Here is a 20749-nt window from a genome sequence, read left to right on the forward strand (position 1 = left end):
ACGAGCGAGGGGGGGTCTGTGTTGAATGGTGTTGGAACGCTGCTGTCAATCAACAATCGTGGGAGGGGCGTCGATTTTGTGACGTCACAAAATCGAACGGCTTGATTTGAGAGGGGAAAACATAAGAAGATTAAAAAAAAAAACACTGGATGGATTTTTATCATTTTATGATGGTTGTGTACAGGCACTGCCAACACACATTTCAGTACAATCAACTTGTAAAAGTGCATGTACCATTATATGACCCCTTTAATGTAGAAACAACTTAAAAAATAGGGGAAAAAAAGAATATATATATATATATATATATATATCAGACAAGTAATATTCTTTGTCGTCACTTTAAAAAAAAAAAATAAAAAAAAAAAATAAAAAAATAATAATAATAATAATAATAATAATAATAATAATAAATATATATATATATATTTGTACGAATTGTACAAATTGTACTACTGATTATTTAGAGCAGTGTAATTTTTATATGTTAGGTTGACTATTTTATTTTTATATTTTATTAAGGCTATAATGAACAGGCTGCAATGTCAAGATTGCAATGCTGGAATGTGTGTGTGTGTGTTCATGTTTTTCTATCCCGGTGGGGACTTTAACCTGAATGCACACAGACTCATGGGGACTCATGTCACAGTGGGGACCTAAATAGAGGTCCCCATGGGTAAACAAGCTTATAAATCATACAGAATGAGTTTTTTTGGAAATGTAAAAATGCAGAAAGTTTTCTGTGATGGGTAGGTTTAGGGGTAGGGTTAGTGTAAGGAGATAAAATATACAGTTTGTACAGTATAAAAATCATTAAATCTATGGAGATTCCCCACAAAGATAGTAAACCGTGTGTGTGTGTGGCGTGGCTCGATTGAACAGTGGACACATAAAAACATACTCCGTCATTATACAGGACGACATTCAAACTGCAAAGTGTTAACTTTGTGTACAGTCGCAATAAAACAACATTGTGCTTTTGTAAAATAATTTCAAGCAATCCACCCCCCGAAAGGCGCTAATTTTAAAATTAAACTAAAATGCTCATGGCTGCATGGGCATTCATAACGGTGTGCGTCCACGGCGAGGAACGAGCAGAACAGAGTGAACGGTTTTCAGTTAATTCCTACTTCCATAGGAATTCATTTAAAATGCTCGCTCAACCACTATCAATGTCAGTGCGGACGAACATATTTTACTTTCGTTTTTAAGTTGGCGATTCAAAAGCCCCCAGCGGTGTCACACGTCGATTAACCGGTGGTAAAATATTCTCACCGTCACATACCTAGTATATTTTTATGTAGATACAATAGGCCTACCTGATTTTGAACACAAGAGGGCAGTATAGGGCTATGTATGACTTGACTTTTATGGGACTAAATAGTACAATTACTATTTTAAACTTATAAATATTTATTAAATTGAAAAAAAAAAAGAATAAAATGGGTTTAGTTGTGAAATTTTTATACTTTTATATAGAAATAAATGGTGTTTAATTACATTTTTAGAAGATGAGGCTTTTAGTGTTTCCTTTTTGTACATTACTTTAGTCCCTCACTATAGCAAAACCGTTTGAGATGTTTAATATCCGTTCACAATTTAGCATCTTTAATGTATCTTTATCATTTTGAAAAAGTTTGGTGTGAAATAAAATAAACCAGTTAGGAAGAGTAGCTAAAAACTCATAGTCTGAAATATCCAAAAAATCCACATTCAAACCAAAATATCTGACTTCCTTTTGCTCTGAGCTAATGACTGTAAATTAGAAAGTTGTCCGGCTCGGTGAGACCAATATATATACTGATTTTTGTAACTGTAGTTAAAACTAACCCCCCCCCACTTTTGTCAAAAGCATGTTGAAAGTGACTCACTTCCTGCTGCCAGTTGGTGGCGCTATAAATTTGACTCACAATAGTTACATCCATCTGATCGGTCTCTTACCACGAACACACTGCTAAAGTTTCATCAAGATCAGTTAATGTATGCAGAAGTTATAACACTTTCTCTTTTCTCGCCATAAATTTGTTTCCTCGCCACGGCCAAACCGTTCGAGATATCAAAAATCCGTCCGCAATTTAGCATCCTCAATGTCTTTACTTCATGCTGACTGAGTTTGGAGGTGATTGAATGAATTCTCTAGGATGAGTACATTAAATTCCACAGCATGCATTTTTCAAACAACCCATAATAGCCGACTTCCTGTTGGGCGGAGCTAATAACTTAGAGTGCGGAAGTTGTTTGGCCCGATGAGATCTATATGTGTACCGAGTTTCATATTAATTCATGCAAGCGTGTTTGATATATGGACCAAGTTTTCAGACCGTGTCCAAGGGGGCGCTGTTGAGCCCCCCTGCCACGCCCGGGTACCAGCTTCAGCCCGGCTCTGATGACCGTGGGTTCTGACCTGTGTGGAAAGTTTCAAGAGTTTTTGAGCATGTTAAGGGCCCCAAAAGCCCCTGAAACCTTAAAAAACAAGGATTAAAAGGAATAGACAAATCCCCCCCCCCCACCCCACCCCACACACACACAGAGAGAGAGAGAAAATTCTCCAGAAAATCCACATTCAAACCAAAATATCTGACTTCCTGTGGGTCTGAGGTTATGACTGTAAATTAGAAAGTTGTCCTGCTTGATGAGAACAATACACCTACCAAGTTTTGTGATTCTAGGAAAAACTAAGCCCCCATTTTTGACTAAAGGTGGCGCTACTGAGCCATTCAACCACACCCGTTTCTGAAACTTTGCACATGTCTACTGTAGAATAAATGTGATGTGTCTGTCGAGTTTCATGCATTTTCAAGCATGTGAAGAGTCTCAAAAGCATCCGAAAAGAATATTAAAGTTTGATGCGTTGCCACGGCAACAGTATCTAAGATATCAATAATCCTTTCACAGGTCTACATCTGCCGTGTGTCTACATTATACACATAAAGTTTTAAGCAAATCGGGTAAAAATAAGAAAGTGATTTTCAAAGCATTTTGAAAGTGACACACTTCCTGTTGCCAGTTGGTGGCGCTATAACTTTGACTCACAAAGGTCACATCCATGTGATCGGCCTCTTACAACGAACACACTGCTGAAGTTTCAGCAAGATCAGATAATGTATGCAGAAGTTATAACACACTTCCTGTGTCCCATTATTCGCCATAAATTAGTTTCCTCGCCACGGCCAAACCGTTCGAGATATCAAAAATCTGTTTGCAAGAATTCATCCTCAATGTCTTGACTTCATTCACACCGAGTTTGGCGGCGATCGGATGAATTCCCTAGGAGGAGTATTTCACATTCCATTGTATGCGTTTTCCAAACAACGTATAATAACCGACTTCCTGTTGGGCTTTTGTAAAACTTAGAGCACGAAAGTTGTGTGGCCCGATGAGATCTATATGTGTACTGAGTTTCATATTACATGCAAACTTGTTTGATATATGGACCAAGATTTCGGACCCCATTCCAGGGGGCGCTGTCGAACCCCCCTGCCACGCCCGGGTACCAGCTTCAGTCCGGCCCTGATGGCCGCGGGTTCTGACCTGTGCAAAGTTTCAAGAGTTTTTGAGCATGTTAAGGGCCCCAAAAGTGGCAAAAAGGCAAAAAGGCAAAAAAAAAAAAAAAAAAAAAAATCCTTACGAAAACAATAGGGCCTTCGCCCTTTCAGGGCTTGGGCCCTAATAAATATTGAAGAGTACATTTTAAATATTTGTTGTAATGGCATATTTTTATGAAGGCCAGGATCACTAATACTAATACTGCTCCTGATGTCTAACAAGTAGTAAATATACGGAAATTGAATGGTTATTAAACACTTTAGTCTTAACCCTCTGAGGTCTGAGCTGTTTTCTGGGCCCTGGAGGTGTTCTGACATGCTCTGACATTTCTGGTTATTTCTGTTACTTGTGACATTTTCATGGCTAAAGTCTAATTACACTGTATTCAGCACAAACTCTGCTACAATAATATATCAGCAGCATGTATGTAAAAGTTTGTAGTTTTGAGATAATGACATTTATGCGTGGTTTGTGAAAATACAAAAAATTCTCACTGAAATAAGGCCATGAAACCCCTACTGATTATTTCTTCACAAGACTTTTGAAAATTGTATCACGTAGCCTAGAATATTTGCTCTAAAACTATGTGAAAATCACCCTGACTGCTCATTCAGATAAGACAATATATTGATTTAAAATTTTTACGACGTGTTTTGTGTGAAAAAGCTTTAGCTTTATCATTAATATGTAAGCTTTTCACACCTGAGAAAGACAAAGACCCTCCCCTAACGGCCCTATTAGGAGCTATCAGGCCCCTGTCATTCTGGGCAACCTTGCACAATACTGTAAATGAGGAGATTTAAAAAAGAATGGCTTTTAAATTGTTTGGATTTATTTACAACACAACATAGTCCAAAGATACACAAAAATGATCCAAAGACAGAGACCTTTGTGCCATTCCTAAAAACATTGAAAATCAAACACCTTGGAAATGAAAGGCATGTACACTTTACCATGTGCATGTACAGACTCATGTGAATGTTGAAGTCAACAGGACTCCGTGTCATCTGGGCCCTGAAAAAAAAAAGTGAACATACTGATATCAAGAGAAAAAATATAAATAAAAAATATATTGATTATCATGTTACTTCAAATGTTTCCATTCGTTATGATGATATGAAATGAGATAATAGTAAAAACATGAAGCCGTTTGCTTTTCAAACGCGATCGCGATCCAAAATACGATACATTCAAACGCGATCACGCTGCAAAATGATATTCAAACGCTTTCGCGCTCAAATATAAAACATTATGGTTCCCATATATATATCTACGTTTGAGCAGATATCCACAAACACAGTAACAGTAAACACGGGTCTAAATATTATAGTATTCACCATATATCTAGCAACAGTTCAACTGCAATGTGAAATTTATGCAACAATAGCAAACTAATATGTAAGAACTTCTTACCTTACATCTTTCTTGTCTTCAAATCGCGTTCTTCTTCTGATGTAAATCCAATGTAAGCTCAGGCGCGTCTAAAAGCAGAGACTTGTGAAGTGTTTTGGTGTTTTGTTTTTGAGGTAGGCCTAATGAGCGCGATCGCGTTCCATGTGGAGATTTGCATGTGAATGTCTTTTGCGCGAGTGGGCGTGGTAAATTAAAAAATAATTAGGAAGCGTTTGAGAAGCTGGACATCTTGTTGGTTTTATACAAATTACTTAAACAGAGAATTTTGTTTTCAGTTTGAATCCGATCATTTAAAAGTACACACTTAAATGTTTATAAAGGTATATGGCTCATAAATGTGTGACAAGTATTCGCTGAGTTTTGTTTCAGTTTATAGACGTGCTCAAGAAGAAAAAGTTCACCGCGACGGAGAGGCAGAACACACACCCTGTTTATTTTCTTTATTTTACAAAAGCACAATGTTTTGATTTGATTGTAAGTGGACACATACAAAAGTAGAAATATCACATTCTTTTTTTATATTTCTTTTTTCTGTATGACCATAAATGACGGAGTAATTTAAGTTTATAGTGCTACAATGTGGAGAAAATCCAGCAAAACGCACCCGCGCGTTTGCCGACCTCAGAGGGTTAACTACATAAATTATAAATGAAATGTAGATTAAGTCTTATTAAAGCTACAACTTTGTTACCTTTGTTCTGTGATTTAACATTATTGACCGACATTACAGCAACTGGTTTATTAGGCTGCTGTCACTTTAAGATCTGCTGCTTTAAATGTTGCAAACCAACCGTCCTACATTTGATCTAAGATAATTTCTCAAATGTTTAAGTGTGATTCCAGAAAAAAACAAGTATACGCACCAAAAACGTGTACGCCTGTCTTCCAGATGTGAAATCTATAAATTCCAAATCGGTCAGGCTCTGTGTTTTATTAAACTTTTCTGCATGGGTTAAAGTACTCTCAATACTCAAAATATAAACTAAATATTGTGATTTACAGTTTTATTTTACTCTTTCAAAACTCTTCACACGTTCTCCTAGCAGTTAATTTCACATTCAAAATGCACTAAAACTACCAAAACACTTAATTCATGTATCAAATCAGTTCATTCTTCCTCAATACTAGCAGAGGTTTCTCACAAACACACTCCTAAAACACAAAACATCAAGTAGCGTTATACAATGTTTTCTTTATCTTTACAAAACAAGAATGACACTACTGCAGGAAGCATGCTTGTTACATGGTCAATGTTTGCATTACAGTATAACAATTTTCCTAAGTTTTCCCCTTTTGTATGGTAATGAAATTGAAATGGTAACCACTTTTGTAGGTGTTCAGTTACATCTAATTGCTTTGAATGTTTATTTACTAATTCTGAATCTCTATTCTTGCAGAAGTTTTGCCCTACTGAAGGGAATCCAGTGTGTGCCAAATACTGTTCACATGATGGTCAGTGCCCTGCCGGACAGAAATGCTGTTCAACACCTGTGATCATGTATGCAGTGCTAATGATGTAATGAGTCATGTTACCTTTGTCATGTACCTATCCTATATAAATTGTTGTATTCTTTTTGCCGGTGGGATTCTCCGTGATTGATATGAGGTCCTCCAGGCAGTGATTAAAGCTTATTCAAAGGCATCATTTGGAGTCTTTCTGATCACTGCTGTGTCTCAGTGCTGAAGTGGATCTCTAGTGTCTAGCCTATCACTTGGGAATTAAAATAAGATATCTAGAGACCTGTGGAGAGACGTCTAGTAGAGTATAAATTTGTAGGTGTCTAGAAGCAGACGCCTGGTTAACTTAAAGGGTATCAATAGACTGGTTTCTTGTATACAAACAATACTGGAGGTGCACATTCAGAGTTCTGCATGCACCTCACGGGAGGTAACGGTCAATTCTTGGCATGTAAAGTTATGCAGAACTCTGCAATTAATATAGATTTCGTATTGTTTGTGAATTTCTGTTGACTCAATTCAAAATTTCAGAGTTGGATCGGTTTGTGTGTTTACATAAATTATGTAAAACGTTAGCTAACAACAGTTGACTAGTAGGCTAAGTTATAACGTTTATCAGGTCTCTGAATGAAATTGTCCAATTAAGTTTGCTAATCATAACCTGACACACCCTATGAATTTATGAACTTAGCCTACCTGATTTTGTTGGTTGTTGAGCCTTTCTATCCTAAATGTTTACGTCAAGGCTACGTCACAACACAACCCACCACATTTGAAATACATTTTATACTGTAAGCATACTGTACAAGACATGAGATATGTGACAGCTAGCTGTATGTGTGTGACTGAGGAAATGGCTAGCATCAAATACTTTGTGTAATTCTCTGTCTGTTGATGATAATACAAGAGAGAGTTTATGGATAAGAATTTAATGCGCACTTTTTAGTACTTGTACTGTGTATTCAGCTTTTTACGGTGATTTTTCTGGAGTGAAAATGGAGGCTTCATCTTTTGTGTGATGTACAATAAACTTCATAAAACTGATTAGTAAAGTTTTGGCCATCATTCGGACGCGGTCCGCTACAACAGGCTTAAAGTGGATAAAAGCAAGGTGACGACACAAGTTATAACCGTTATTAAACTAAACTAGACCTGTTTCATCTCCATGCAGCATATATTCTCTGGCTCTGTGGGCATTATTGTCCATCTCCAGTTCGAAAAGTACAGTTTTGTTGCTACCCAAGCATGAACTCTTGAAGCTCCGCCCTCTTCTTGAAAGGGAGCCGGGAGCAGCAGCTCATTTGCATTTAAAGGGACACACACACAAAAAAGGTGTGTTTTTGCTCACCCCCAAAAAGTGGTACATGTTTAACATGCTGTAAAATATTATCCGTGGGGTATTTTGAGCTAAAACTTCATACATACTCTGGGGACATCAGAGACTCGTTTTACATCTTGTAAAATGTAGCATAATAGGTGCCCTTTAAATTCAGGTGTGTTGGGGAATTTATACCACTATATACAGTTTATATATAATTGATTTTAAATAGCCTTGGCAGCTACAAGTTGTCTAAAATCAAATTCATAACCATAGATTGAACATCAAACTCTTCTGATTGGCTTGGACTGTATCATGTTGCACGGCAGTTTCACATTCATTCTGGAGAGAAAAATTGCTTCTGGCTAGAAATTTTTGTATTGTGCCTAGTTAGGAGACAGCGTAACTGACACACTTGCGTCTTTAGAGCCGGGCAAAAATAGGTAAGCTGATGATGGTACTACTTCTACATTACCTGCATATGCATATTACAAACTACCATGTCATATAACAGATAATAGAAGGATTCACAGTCAACTAATGCTGAGGCCAAACAGATTCGCACAGTTGAGTGGGATGGAAAAACAACAACATTATATTCTTCCTCAAAAACCCTTGAGTCATCAACAAAAAACGTTCTCAAAACGTTATGGGTTTCCAGTTAGTTTATTATGGGAAAGTTAACCAGTGTTAAAGAGCTGATTCAAGTGTAACTTCATTGACTATGTTTACATGCACTCTAAATGCAATTATAGTGAGATTATAGTCAGTCCCTTTTACTTCTTTCCAGTGACCAAATTTAGATCACTTAATCCTCTAACTTTATGCTAGTTTGACTTCATGCAGTATTTTTGTACAGACACTGTATTAACCAGTAGGCCTAGTATTGAAAGAAAATGTCTCTGAAACATTTGTGTATTTGGCAAATATTGCATTTATTTCATTTCAGTTGTGGTAAAGTATGCACACACAGCACAAGCGTCACTATGGGAAGCAGAAAGTGTCTGAATTCACATCTTTGTTTTCAGCTCCTCCCCGCCGGCAACTCCTGCCGATCGGTTGCATCCAGCCGCAGCCGATGAAAGGAAGGATGCGAGGAAAGGAATCGAGGATGCTGTTGTATTACATATTTATTAAATGTTTAATTTAGTTTTTCCACTGCAATAGTATATAAACTGATAAAGTTTATAGACTGATTTATTGAGTCTCCAGCAAGAGTCTCCTTTTCTGCCAGACCTGTTTTCTCTATTGTGTTTTAAATGAGTCAGATCACTTGATTCTCACCTTTCGGAGCCCAGACGTTGAATCGTTAGGTTGATTGACTTTCACCTTTTGTCTTTAATGGCTCTGGGGTGGCTCTTGGAATTGGAGTTCCTGGCCAGTATCAGCATGTGAATAGTTATGCTGATTCAATTGGACTCAGAGTAGGGTGTGTTCCTACTTCATTTGCATGCTTTGTTCAGAGTCTCCACCTCTATGTAATCCCTCCCCCTTGGAATGTATATAACTACAATGCATACTGTATTAGAGTTAGATCATGTTGGAAGTACTACAGCAAAGTACAGCGGAGTTCTCAATAAAGAATAACTTCCGTTGAACGCGATCCCAACTGTCTCCTGGTCTCTGCTTCGATGAAAGAAAACTTTACAACAGATGCACAGATAAGAATTGAGAAGAACCCCTAATCTACCAGCACCGCCCTGCTTACCTGCTCATGACCTCCAGAACTCCAGGGTGCCCCTCCTCCCTGGTTGGAATCTTTTTGACGCAAGGTTGCGCCTTCCGGGAAGAAGGAGTAATGTTAGGATTTGTTGATTTGTTGAAGGGGTAATGCACTTATTGGTTGGATGTAACCAATCGGTGAGAGTTGCAGAGTTCAGGCGGGGAGGAGCTACAAACGGAGACGTGAAGTCGGACACTTTCTGGTTCCCTGGCTGAGTTCTCCGGCTACTCTCGAATCGCTCTTGCGGTACTTTTATAGCATACATCACAGTCACGTGGCATCTACGCTGTATTATATTTCGTTGTATCTTATTTCCTAGCCAGCAGCCATATCACCCTGTAGCCCAAGACTGGTAGACCACTGAAGCTAAGCAGGGCTGAGCCTGGTTAGTACCTGGATGGGAGACCTGAGAGAACCTGGTTGCTGCTGGAAGAGGTATTAGTGAGGCCAGCAGGGGGTGCTCACCCTGTGGTCTGTGTGGGTCCTAACACCCCAGTTAGGATGGGGACACTATACTGTCAAAAAGCACCATCCTTCGGATGAGACGTTAAACCAAGTTCCTGACTCTCTGTGGTCATTAAAAATCCCAACACTTTTCATTAAATGTTTAATAAAAGACAAATATGCTTAGTTCCTTGAGTTTTATTTCAGTTGTTCTTTGTAAAGAAAAGCCAGTGGTCAAGTGCCTGCAACAAGAGATATTAGACACATGCCTCATGCAACAAATAAAAAGGAAAAGTTGGCTATACACTGCCCACCTGTAGGCCTATGTCTCCTCTGTCTGTGCAGACTCTTCTGTAGGCCTTTCTGTAGATGTGGAATCCTGCAACTTATATTGCAGCCATAAAGCATACACGTATAAATGAAGTAAAGTTATTTATGCACTTGCAGGTAGGCTAGTTCCTCCATATGACAGTTATCTGAGAGGGTTTATTCACTGTCCAGTGCAATGGAAACAAATGGACATTACAAAGTCTTATACTTTCTTTCCTTTGGAAAGTTAGAAAATGTCCACTTACTGCACATATTTCAGCCACCACTTTCTTGGGAACAGATACAAGTGTTGGTGTATTATGTAAAAGTGCACAAAAGAGGAAAACACAATGTCATTACAATGAACTACACTGGGGAAAAATGTGATCAATAACTCATGGCAAAATATTTTTACATTAAGTTTATCAGTTTTCACTTTCACAAGTCGAAGCAATTCATCATTACTCAAGATTTAACAGTTTAAATGACTATAGAGCCTTAATTTAATGCAGCAAAAATTATTTTACAATACTAAGATCTTTTCTATTTTTTCTCAGCCTTTTTCTTGGTTGCTTTTATAAACAGAACACCATTTATTTAACAGTGCCTTTTATAAAAGAGACTATAATATAACTAAAAATTACCATTATGTAGAATATTTTTGTACTTCACTTTTATTAGTTCCCATGTTCTAGTGTGGCGACTCTGACATTACAATGAACAAAGTAATTATGCAATTATTAAAATACAAAAATATAGGCTAACAAGTGATAAAAACATCTAACATGGCCACTTCTAACAGATTTAAATTGTCTGCTACTTTTTGCCAGCCCTCTCTCCTGGCTTTTGCAGACTTTGAGGTGTTCCCTGGCGTTTTGATTAAACATTAAAATTCCGAATAAACTTCGACTATTAGTTCTTGCTCTGCTGAGGAGAAAAACTGTGCGCGCTCTTTGGCCACGCTGAGCAGCCAATAGCAGCGTTGCTGATCAATGTTTCTACTATCGATACATATCCCCTTTTAACCAGCGCATGAACGCGCAATTATCTCAGATAACTCAATCCAGCGATACTAATCATATCCGGCAAGTGTGTTCGAAGAACCGAGTTAGCCAGATCATGATTCGCACGATGATATCATCTTGGATGTGTCATTTGATCTCGGATGCAACGTACGAAGCAACGTACGAAGAACGGGCCCCAGGTGTCTCCGTCCTAGATACCTACAATTTTGTACTCTACTAGACGTCTCTCCACAGGTCTCTGGAGTTCCACTTCAGCACCATCACTTAGGAATAAATAAGATCTCTAGTGCTCCACTTCAGCACTATCACTTCAGAATAGAAGTAAGATCTCTAGTGTTTAACCTGACTGACAGACAGACTCCAAATGATGCCTTTGAATAAGCTTTAATCACAGCCGGGAGGACCTCATATCAAATCACAGAGAATCCCACCGTAAAAAAGAATACAACAATTTGTATAGGATAGGTACATGACAAAGGTAACATGACTCATTACATAATTTCTCTAATATGATTAACACTGCATGCATGATCACAGGTGTTGAGCAGCATTTCTGTCCGGCAGGGCACTGACCATCATGGGAACAGTATTCGGCACACACTGGATTCACTTCAGTTAGGCACCTAGACTGTATGGATAGAGATTCAGATTTAGTCTGGCCATTTAGTGGGATTAAGCATCAGATGTACAGCACAAAACACTCAGGACACGAATAGCTAGTTTTACTTACTGAGTGAATTGCATTGAGTATTTTTTATCATCTTTATTAATTTTGTAAAGCCACCCTATGCACAGTGTTGGGTTACTGTAAAAAAGTAATTAGTTAAAGTTACTAGTTACTTCTCACAAAAAGTAACTGCGTTAGTAACTGAATTACATCATTACAAAAGTAACTTAATTACCAGGGAAAGTAACTATTGCGTTACTTAAAAAAAGAAGAAGTTTAAATATAAGAAATTTCTTGGATACCACCAATATGAAATGTTAAATGAATGAAAGGGACACTAAATAGAACATCATATTATTATAAAACATTGTACACTAATCTACACTATTTTAATGTTGCTGTGGGACAATGTGAGAGACACCCATTAACTTAAATATTAAAATATTATCATTACTATAGTGGAACAAAACACAAGAGATGGTTTGGAAATTTTAATGTTTATTGCACGGACCACAACTGGCCAACAAATAAGTCTAAAAATAAATCATGCTTCTTAAGAAATGTACCAAAAATAAATAAATAGTAATAAACCTACACTAGTGCATATAATTAAAATGATAAAACTCACACACCTTTACAACTGGTAGACATACTGTATAGCCTACTTGAAGTATTTTCTTCCTCACAATAGTAAGTTTAACAAAAAGTGCTCTCATATATACTGAACAATGTACCAACATAATAATAATAATAATAATAATAATAATAATAATAATAAAATAGAATCTTTTGAGGGTTTATTTTTATAACCTACAGAGAATGTCATCAGAGGTTATTTTAGCCAAATTCTAGTCGTGTTTGCCGCACGTGTTCACAACCGGTCAAACAAATATGTTTTCTTTGAACGTTCCCTGCAGGTTGTTTTGGAGTTTATGTTATATAAACTAATTTAAAACATTGCATGTGATACCAATATTCTACAGAGATTATTCTAATGCTGAAATGTGTAATTTGTTTATAAATAAAGTATTTATGATCGGACACATTCGGTCTCTCTCGCGCACTGTCGAGCGCGTTCTCGGACACACTGTTTCTCAATGTCAAGGATACTTCCTTGGCAGGACTGGTCCTTCCAAGTCACTTCCTTCAGAGGCTAGGCTCCTCTTCAGCATTCTACTGTCTATGGTTTTTCAACGGCTTTGGAACAGGCTAGCAAGTGCACGTCATTGCGTCATTACGTCAGTGAAAATGAAAAACAGAGCGTTGCTATGGACGCAGTTCTGTTCACTCAGGCAATATAATCGTTTTTAAATCAATAAACTCCTTTTTAATCATATTGATTATTTGACTGTCAAGTGTGTTTAAACAGTGCAGGTCAATTTGACCCATAACATGTAATTATTTTTTTAAAACAAATGTTTGGTAACGTAAATATATTTACATTTGAAAGCATATTGACCCGTTAACGCTCCGACTCCGTTAGTCCGTTAACGTCCAACATTTTGAATTTTTTGAACAAGATAGCAAAGCTGCGCGCATAGGATTGAGGGTGATTTGAGAGCGCGAAGGCTACACATATGCATCCTTTCCTGTATATGGGATATTTTTCGAACGAAGGACTCAGTCCTTGGTGGAAATTCCGAGGATCCTCGACATTGGAACAGTCCTTCGACGGATGTCGATGACGTAGCATCCTCGAAATTCTGGCTTCCGAGGATCCTTCCTTGACATTGAGAAACGCCTCTCTCGCGCGTTCTCGGACACATTCGGTCTCTCTCGCGCACGGTTGAGCGCGTTCTCGGACACACTCGGTCTCTCTCGCGCACTGTCGAACTGTTTTGTCCAGTCCGGCGCCTCATAAACGAAAAAAATTTGCAGCTCCTATGGCTGAGAGAGCGCCTATGAAAACCGCTTCAATGAGCTAAATTATAGTAACGCCGCATTTTATTGACAGTAACGGTAATGGTGTTGTAACGGAGGAAACAGTAATTAGTTTGATTACTCGTTACTGAGAAAAATAACGCCGTTATTCCCATCACTATGCATGAAACAGTGCTATAGTCCGAATTCAGGTACTTTTGACAGAATATAACACAAAATAATCTATTATTATTATTATAAAATAATACACAATCCTGTTTGTTTATTTTACAAATATCAGTTTGTTTTTACAATCGCTAGAACACATTTAAATACCTGTACTTAGGTCACTTTTTCAAAACTCTTCACACAGTGATCACAACATCATTCTATACTAAACTATGGATCATTTATCTTTGCTTTAGCAAAAAAATTGATTAAATAATGACATCTTTCAATTTGCAAGAATTGTTCTGTCACAGACACAATATCACCATCAAAACTTTATGTACTATACAGGCCAATTTGCACTTGAAAGACTTCTTTAACTTCGCTATATTTTGCCAACATACAAGCTAGCTAGTTGCAATGTGTTATTTTGCTAATTTTTAAACATGCAACTAAAACTAGCGAATAATACAAATTTAAAAAAATAATCTCAGTGGGACGTTTTATACAACCTAACGAGTGTAACATTAGCAACAACAAAATGGTAAGAATAAAATCAATTCAGGTACAGGTAGCCTACAGGGTCCGTCCGTGTACGCTGATTTCACGCAGCCGCCATTTTGAAATCGAAAGTGAGGCTCCGGTGGGAAAAACCCCGGAAGTAAAGATAAACAACAATGCCTTTGGACTACCAACCTGAAGCTGCTGCCGCGATTTACACTATTGGATGTTAATATCCAATATAGGATATGTATATAGTTCATTCCTGCTTCTTTTTTTACTTTCTGAATTATATAAAAAAAAAAAAGTATTTATAAATGAATTTCACTGTATATAGTCTAAAGTATAAAAGAAATGTATGTACAGTTTTAGAATTGACACAACATCATTAAACACAACAATACGCCATCGCATTCACGACTCTCCTGTGATTAAAGGCGACACTTCCGGTTTTCTTCCCACCGGAGCCTCGCTTTCGATTTCAAAATAAAGGCTGCGTGAAATCAGCGTATAGGCTACTTGGTGGCCAACTGATTTTCCTTTTGATTTTAGAAAACCAAAATCGGGAATAGAGTTGTTTCCAGTCTATCAGTTAGAAATAGGAGAGCAAAAAGATCCGGTTCTCCGGTTGTCGTGACAGTTCTTGCGTGAACGTTAATAGGCCTATTACATACCCAAGTCAATGCATTATTCTTTTCTTTTTGTATTAATGTTTAAAATATTTAATTTACAACTAATTATATTGATTTAAATCTTAATTTATTAAGATTTTTTTTTTATACTTACTGGGCGAGGGCGATCATGGTAGGCTATGACAGCCGTCATTTACCCTGCCATGCAGCCGATGCAAAGCGTATGTGAAATTATAGAAGAAATCCCTGTCTAGGCTCTTCCCCGGGACGGGTTGTGTCGAGCCATTCGTTAGTTGTTAACGATAATAACTATGTTAACAATAGTTTTGTTAATTTGAAACTTTTATGCTTCCATCTGAGGCCATTTCACCCGATGCCTAATTGTACGAGACCTGACACCTGACGTTGAATATAATATAATAATACCTGTAACTGGAGCCATACACTGAAGTCCACATCCATTGTTGCAGCATTTCTCATTCTTGGGACACTCACGGTCATCGGCACACGACGCAAAACGTATCTGGGCACACACTTCTGGTTTATATTTTCTCCTTGGACAGACTCCTGGCTTTACTGATATACAGACACATGACAGAGAAGCCAAATCACTGAATACTGAATAAATTTTTCATTGGGGTTTTTGGTTCTTTTGTTATTTTGTTATTATAATAAAAACTGCATTATATTTAATTTGAGTTGTTATTTTTAGCCTTTAAGAATACTAGCTGACAGAGCTCTCTGTAGCCTGTTTACGGCATTATGTGAGAATTTCTTTCTTGAGAAAAATTAACATGTATCTACTGTTTACTATTTATCCAAATGAATCGATATTGAATCAAGATCAGAATCAAACCACAAGAATTGAATTGAAATTGTAAAAATTGTTTCAAGCAATAATAAAAGCAGTAGCCAGTCATTGCACCATGCACATCGTAACATGTTGTCACTAAACTGAATAAAATTATGTTTAGCTAGGCTACCAAATGTTTTGACATCACAATATCCTACACATATTGCTATGATCTTTTTTTTACATTTAATAATAAATTTAAATACTTTATTAGTTTACATTTATATGATTTCAAGTTCACCACGGGGCTGTTGAATGCTTGAATCTGATTTAACATGTTTGTGTATGTAAGAAAACAAAATCACAAAAAAAGTAATGTACCAAAGTCCGGATTTGGGCCCCCCTAGCGTCCTGGGCCCATATGCCTGACATAGCCTACTCTGCACCCCATAGACCAGCCCAACCCCCCCACTATAACGGCACCCCTGACTACACGGCTGTTGAATGCTTGAATCTGATTGGTTGCCGAAGATTCTAAGGAGTGCAATTATTTTCAGGGAAACACACGGCTAAAGTAGTTCCAGGCAGGTCTTGACCGCATTATGTACATGTCCATATTACTTGGCCAAATGATTTCAGTTATTTCAGAGGTCCTTACAGCCTACAACAACTTTATAACTTTATAATATTTTAATGATATAAGTAAAAATAATAAATATGTAATATAGTGCACATATTTAGCAAAATACTCATTTATAGGCTACTAATACTAAATATATTATAAAATACAAATTTTTATAGCCAACTAACATGCTATGGTCATTAAATGGCTTTCCTGAGGTAAATGTGTGACATTGTTCTCCAGCTGTTTTATTGACCTCTTTCCGCGGTTGAAAAACACTGATTAATCGATAGCATGTATGATGCATTTACATTTCGATAAGTTGTACTGTATCTGTCAACCTACCTATTATAGTTTATTTACTATTAACTAGTAGTAAAGAGAGATGATCTGTTCACGTGCCGCTTGAACTGAGGTGCTACAGCGATGTCACATTTAAAAGCGGCAAAACGGTATTTATTGTCTGAATTTCGTAATAAATTAACAGAATCTGAGAGCTGAGAATTAGTTTCCTATTGTAAGTAACCTGCTCTGTCTTGTCTGTCAGTCTCTGTGTCCTCTTTGCTTGGCGATTTATCTCTGCATGAGAAAATGGATGTGTGGCGTGAGAGCGTGGTGTGAAAGGTGTCAATTGCGTGAGTCTCACGCTGAATGCGTGTTTAAAGGAGAACTCCGGTCAATTTTAACATTGAACTCATTTTTTTTGTAAATTTGGAGTGCTGTCAGTACAGAGAACAACGACAAAAATCGGTGTTGCCTACACCTTGTTATCCTTTTTAAAATTTGCACCCTGTTGACTTCAATGGGGCAAGTTTTAAACCTGCTTTTAGCCTCTTAACATCCTTGATGTGTCATTACAAGTGCCCAGCCATGTGAGTGATTCCTTTAGAGTGAACACGGTGAATCTGACTGCAGTAGATGTGAAAGATATGAATAAAAGTGATGTTATTTCAGCCAGCGCACATACCTGTATTTTCTTCCTGTTTTCGGTCGAAGTCCACAGTAATCGATTGTCGAGTTCACGCGCGTGATCATAGGTAACTAAACGTTGAGTCTCACGCATTGAGTTGGCAGGTCTGTGTTTAAGTTGCTAAGAGTGGTTGCTAGGGGTGTTGTGTAGTAATACATAGAACCGTTGGGTGAAGCGGTCATAGCCGTGATTTATCGTGAATAAAACACAGCTATTGACCAATCAGAATCAAGGATTGAAACTAACCATTTTATAATATAATATGATATAATATAATATAATATAATATAATATAATATAATATAATATAATATAATATAATATAATATATAATATAATACCTGTAACTGGAGCCATACAGTCAAGTCCATCACACCTAGTGCGGCAGCATTTCTCCTTTTTGGGACAATCACTGTCATTGGCACACAACTCTTCACCCTTCCTCTTACATCTTACTTCTTCAAAGTTTGTTCTTGGACACACTAATTTTTCACGGTAAAAAAAAATCCACTGTCACTGTCTTTTTTTACTGGGGTTTTTGGTTATTTTGCTGTTGTTGCTGTAAGGACCTTTGAAATAACTGAAATCATTTGGCGAAGTGTTAAATACAAGGTCAAGACCTGGATCTACTTTAGCCGTGTGTTTCCCTGAAAACGCATTCAACTGGAAGAAGGGGGTTCAACTGTGCTTAATTACAGAAAATATGTCATTAATTAGTTAAACTATACCGATTGACCGCACATAATATAATGTAATATAATATAATATAATATAATATAATATAATATAATATAATATAATATAATATAATATAATATAATGTAATACCTTTAACTGGAGCCATACACTGATGTCCACCACATGTAGTGCGGCAGCATTTCTCCTTTTTGGGACACTCACTGTCATCGGCACACAACTCTTCATCCTTCTTGATACACCTTACTACTTCATAGTTTGTGTTTGGACACACTCCTGGCTTTACTGTTATACAGACACATGACAAAAAAAAAAAAAAAAAAAAACAAAGCCCTGATTTATTGAAGACCACAGGTGAAGTGACATTTATTACGAGTTTTTATGAAGACTGTTTTAAGTTCACTTAAATTATAAGTTGCTATATTTTTTAAAGACTAATAAAATTTTAAAATTGATAGCTTTCAATTATACTGTAATGCTGAATGCCTATAATTAAATAAAATATCATACCTGTAACTGGAGCCATACAGTCAAGTCCATTACACATAGTGCTGCAGCATTTATGATTGTCGGGACACTCACTGTCACTGGCACACAACTCATCATCCTGCCTTACACACATTATTGTTCCATCGTTTGTGATTGGACACACTCCTGGCTTTGCTGTTATACAGACACAAGACAACGAAAAAAAAATAGCCCTGATTTATTGAAGAGCACAGGTAAATGTGATAGTTAATATGAGTTTTTGTGAAGATTGTTTTAAGTTCACTTAAATTATATTAGTTATATGTTTTAAAGCCTAATAAATGTTAAAATTGATAGTTTTCAATTACACTGTAATGCTGAATGCCAATAATTAATGACTAAAATTAAGAAAGAAAAAAAATCTATTTCATAGAGACATCAGGAGCAGTATTGGTATCAGTGATGCATTCTTTCATAAAAAGATGCCATTAAACAAATATTTGAAATATTGATTGACCGCACATAATATAATATAATATAATATAATATAATATAATATAATATAATATAATATAATATAATATAATATAATATAATATAATATAATACCTGTATCTGGAGCCATACACTGAAGTCCACATCCATTGTTGCAGCATTTCTCATTGTTGGCACAGTCGCTGTCATTGGCACACGACACAAAACGTATCAGGGCACACTCTTCTGGTTTATATTTTGTGCTTGGACACACTCCTGGATTTGCTGTTATACAGACACATGACAGAGAAGCCAAATCACTGAATGCTGAATGTCTTTTTCACTGGGGTTTTTGGTTATTTTGCTGTTGTAGGCTGTAAGGACCTTTGAAATAACTGAAATCATTTGGCAAAGTGATATGGACATGTAATGCGCCAATTTCTGATCTAAAACGGTTTCTACACCAATTTTTTTTTTTTTTTTTTTTTGTGTGTGTGTGTGTTCCTTTTGAAAGACCTCTAGTATTATTGTCCATTACTAATTCAAACTCACTGAAAGCAGGCGGCACGCGCACACACACAGCATCTGTATCTTCCAGAGAGGTCTCGATCGACTGGACGGCATGAGCGCCAGTTTCCCGGAGAATGACTGGCCGCTACAGAAGAGCAGGTTATAATCAGGGCAAGGGCCCCTGGGCTTGAGTATATGTTTGGGTCCTAGCTACGCTACAAATGATCTCAACTAGAACATCAATATGGATCACAAAATACACAAAAATGTAAATATGCTTTGAAGTTCCTAGAACAATTAATGCATTAACATGCCATGCCTAGCCTAGTGCAAGGTTAGCAGTGATATATAATTAATACAATAAAATACTGGATGTGCTCGGAGTTGAGAGAAGATCAAAACCATGAAATAACACTGAGCAATTAAGGCAAAGATGAACAGTATTTTTTACTCTGTCATATCTGTGTTCTTTTAGTCTCAGGTCTCATTTCTTAATTTTAATAAAATTCAATCTGAATACAAAGACAATGTGTATGGCAATTACCGGCACTCTTGCTTGTGTGATAACTCATTTGCTTATGTTGTGTGAATATAAAAACAGGAACTAAATGGGTATTTTTATCATCTTGATGACATTTCTGCCCCACTATAGTGTGATGGCAGTGAGACGGAACAGAGCGCTTAAAACTCTTCAGATTTCATATTTAGTTGAAAATTAACAGAAATTATCATTCTCGGTAAAGAAATTACACATGAACATGTGAGAATTTATCAAGATCTTTCTACAGATGTGGCCTTTAAAAATGCGCGTCTCAGAGAGAAGAATGCTGCGAGCACTTCCGAAATTCTGCGGGATCGTGCAGAAGGGGGATTAGATGTTGGACGCAGGAAATAATAAAACCTGTAGATGGCAGTCGTGTTTCATGTGGCCATACTGAGTTGACGAAGTATGACGAATACAATGTTTTCTTTTGCCAGTTACATAAACAGTCACATATTCTTCATAAAAATCTGACTCAAACGCGCATCATTTGTCTTATTTTTTTTTCTGTGTACTTACAGTAGAAGAGACGTGATGTAGGCTATGATAACTGAGTCTTATAACACAATAATTTGCGAAGACCTTTGAAGAGACCGAGATCATTTGCGCAT

At 37.0% G+C, this 20749-nt stretch overlaps 2 protein-coding genes across 3 annotated transcripts in view; one reads left to right on the forward strand and one right to left on the reverse strand.

Moving 5' to 3' along the window:
* LOC307145649 (uncharacterized protein) overlaps positions 1 to 20749 on the forward strand; it is a 296817-nt gene that overhangs the window by 17097 nt on the left and 258971 nt on the right. The window lies entirely within an intron of this gene.
* The window catches only part of LOC307145655 (uncharacterized protein), a 126731-nt gene continuing 117587 nt past the window's right edge, over positions 11606 to 20749 (reverse strand). For both annotated transcript variants that reach the window (XM_079849022.1, XM_079849021.1), the window contains 5 exons: positions 19223 to 19372; positions 18656 to 18808; positions 18278 to 18430; positions 15491 to 15640; positions 11606 to 11864 (listed from right to left, as the gene is read on the reverse strand). In XM_079849022.1, coding sequence (XP_079705148.1) covers positions 11860 to 11864; positions 15491 to 15640; positions 18278 to 18430; positions 18656 to 18808; positions 19223 to 19372 — 611 coding nt within the window. In that variant the 3' untranslated portion in view covers positions 11606 to 11859. The remainder of the gene's footprint in view (positions 11865 to 15490; positions 15641 to 18277; positions 18431 to 18655; positions 18809 to 19222; positions 19373 to 20749) is intronic.

The sequence above is a fragment of the Squalius cephalus genome, assembly GCF_949319135.1.
Source record: "Squalius cephalus genome assembly, chromosome: 18".
Lineage (NCBI taxonomy): Eukaryota > Metazoa > Chordata > Actinopteri > Cypriniformes > Leuciscidae > Squalius > Squalius cephalus.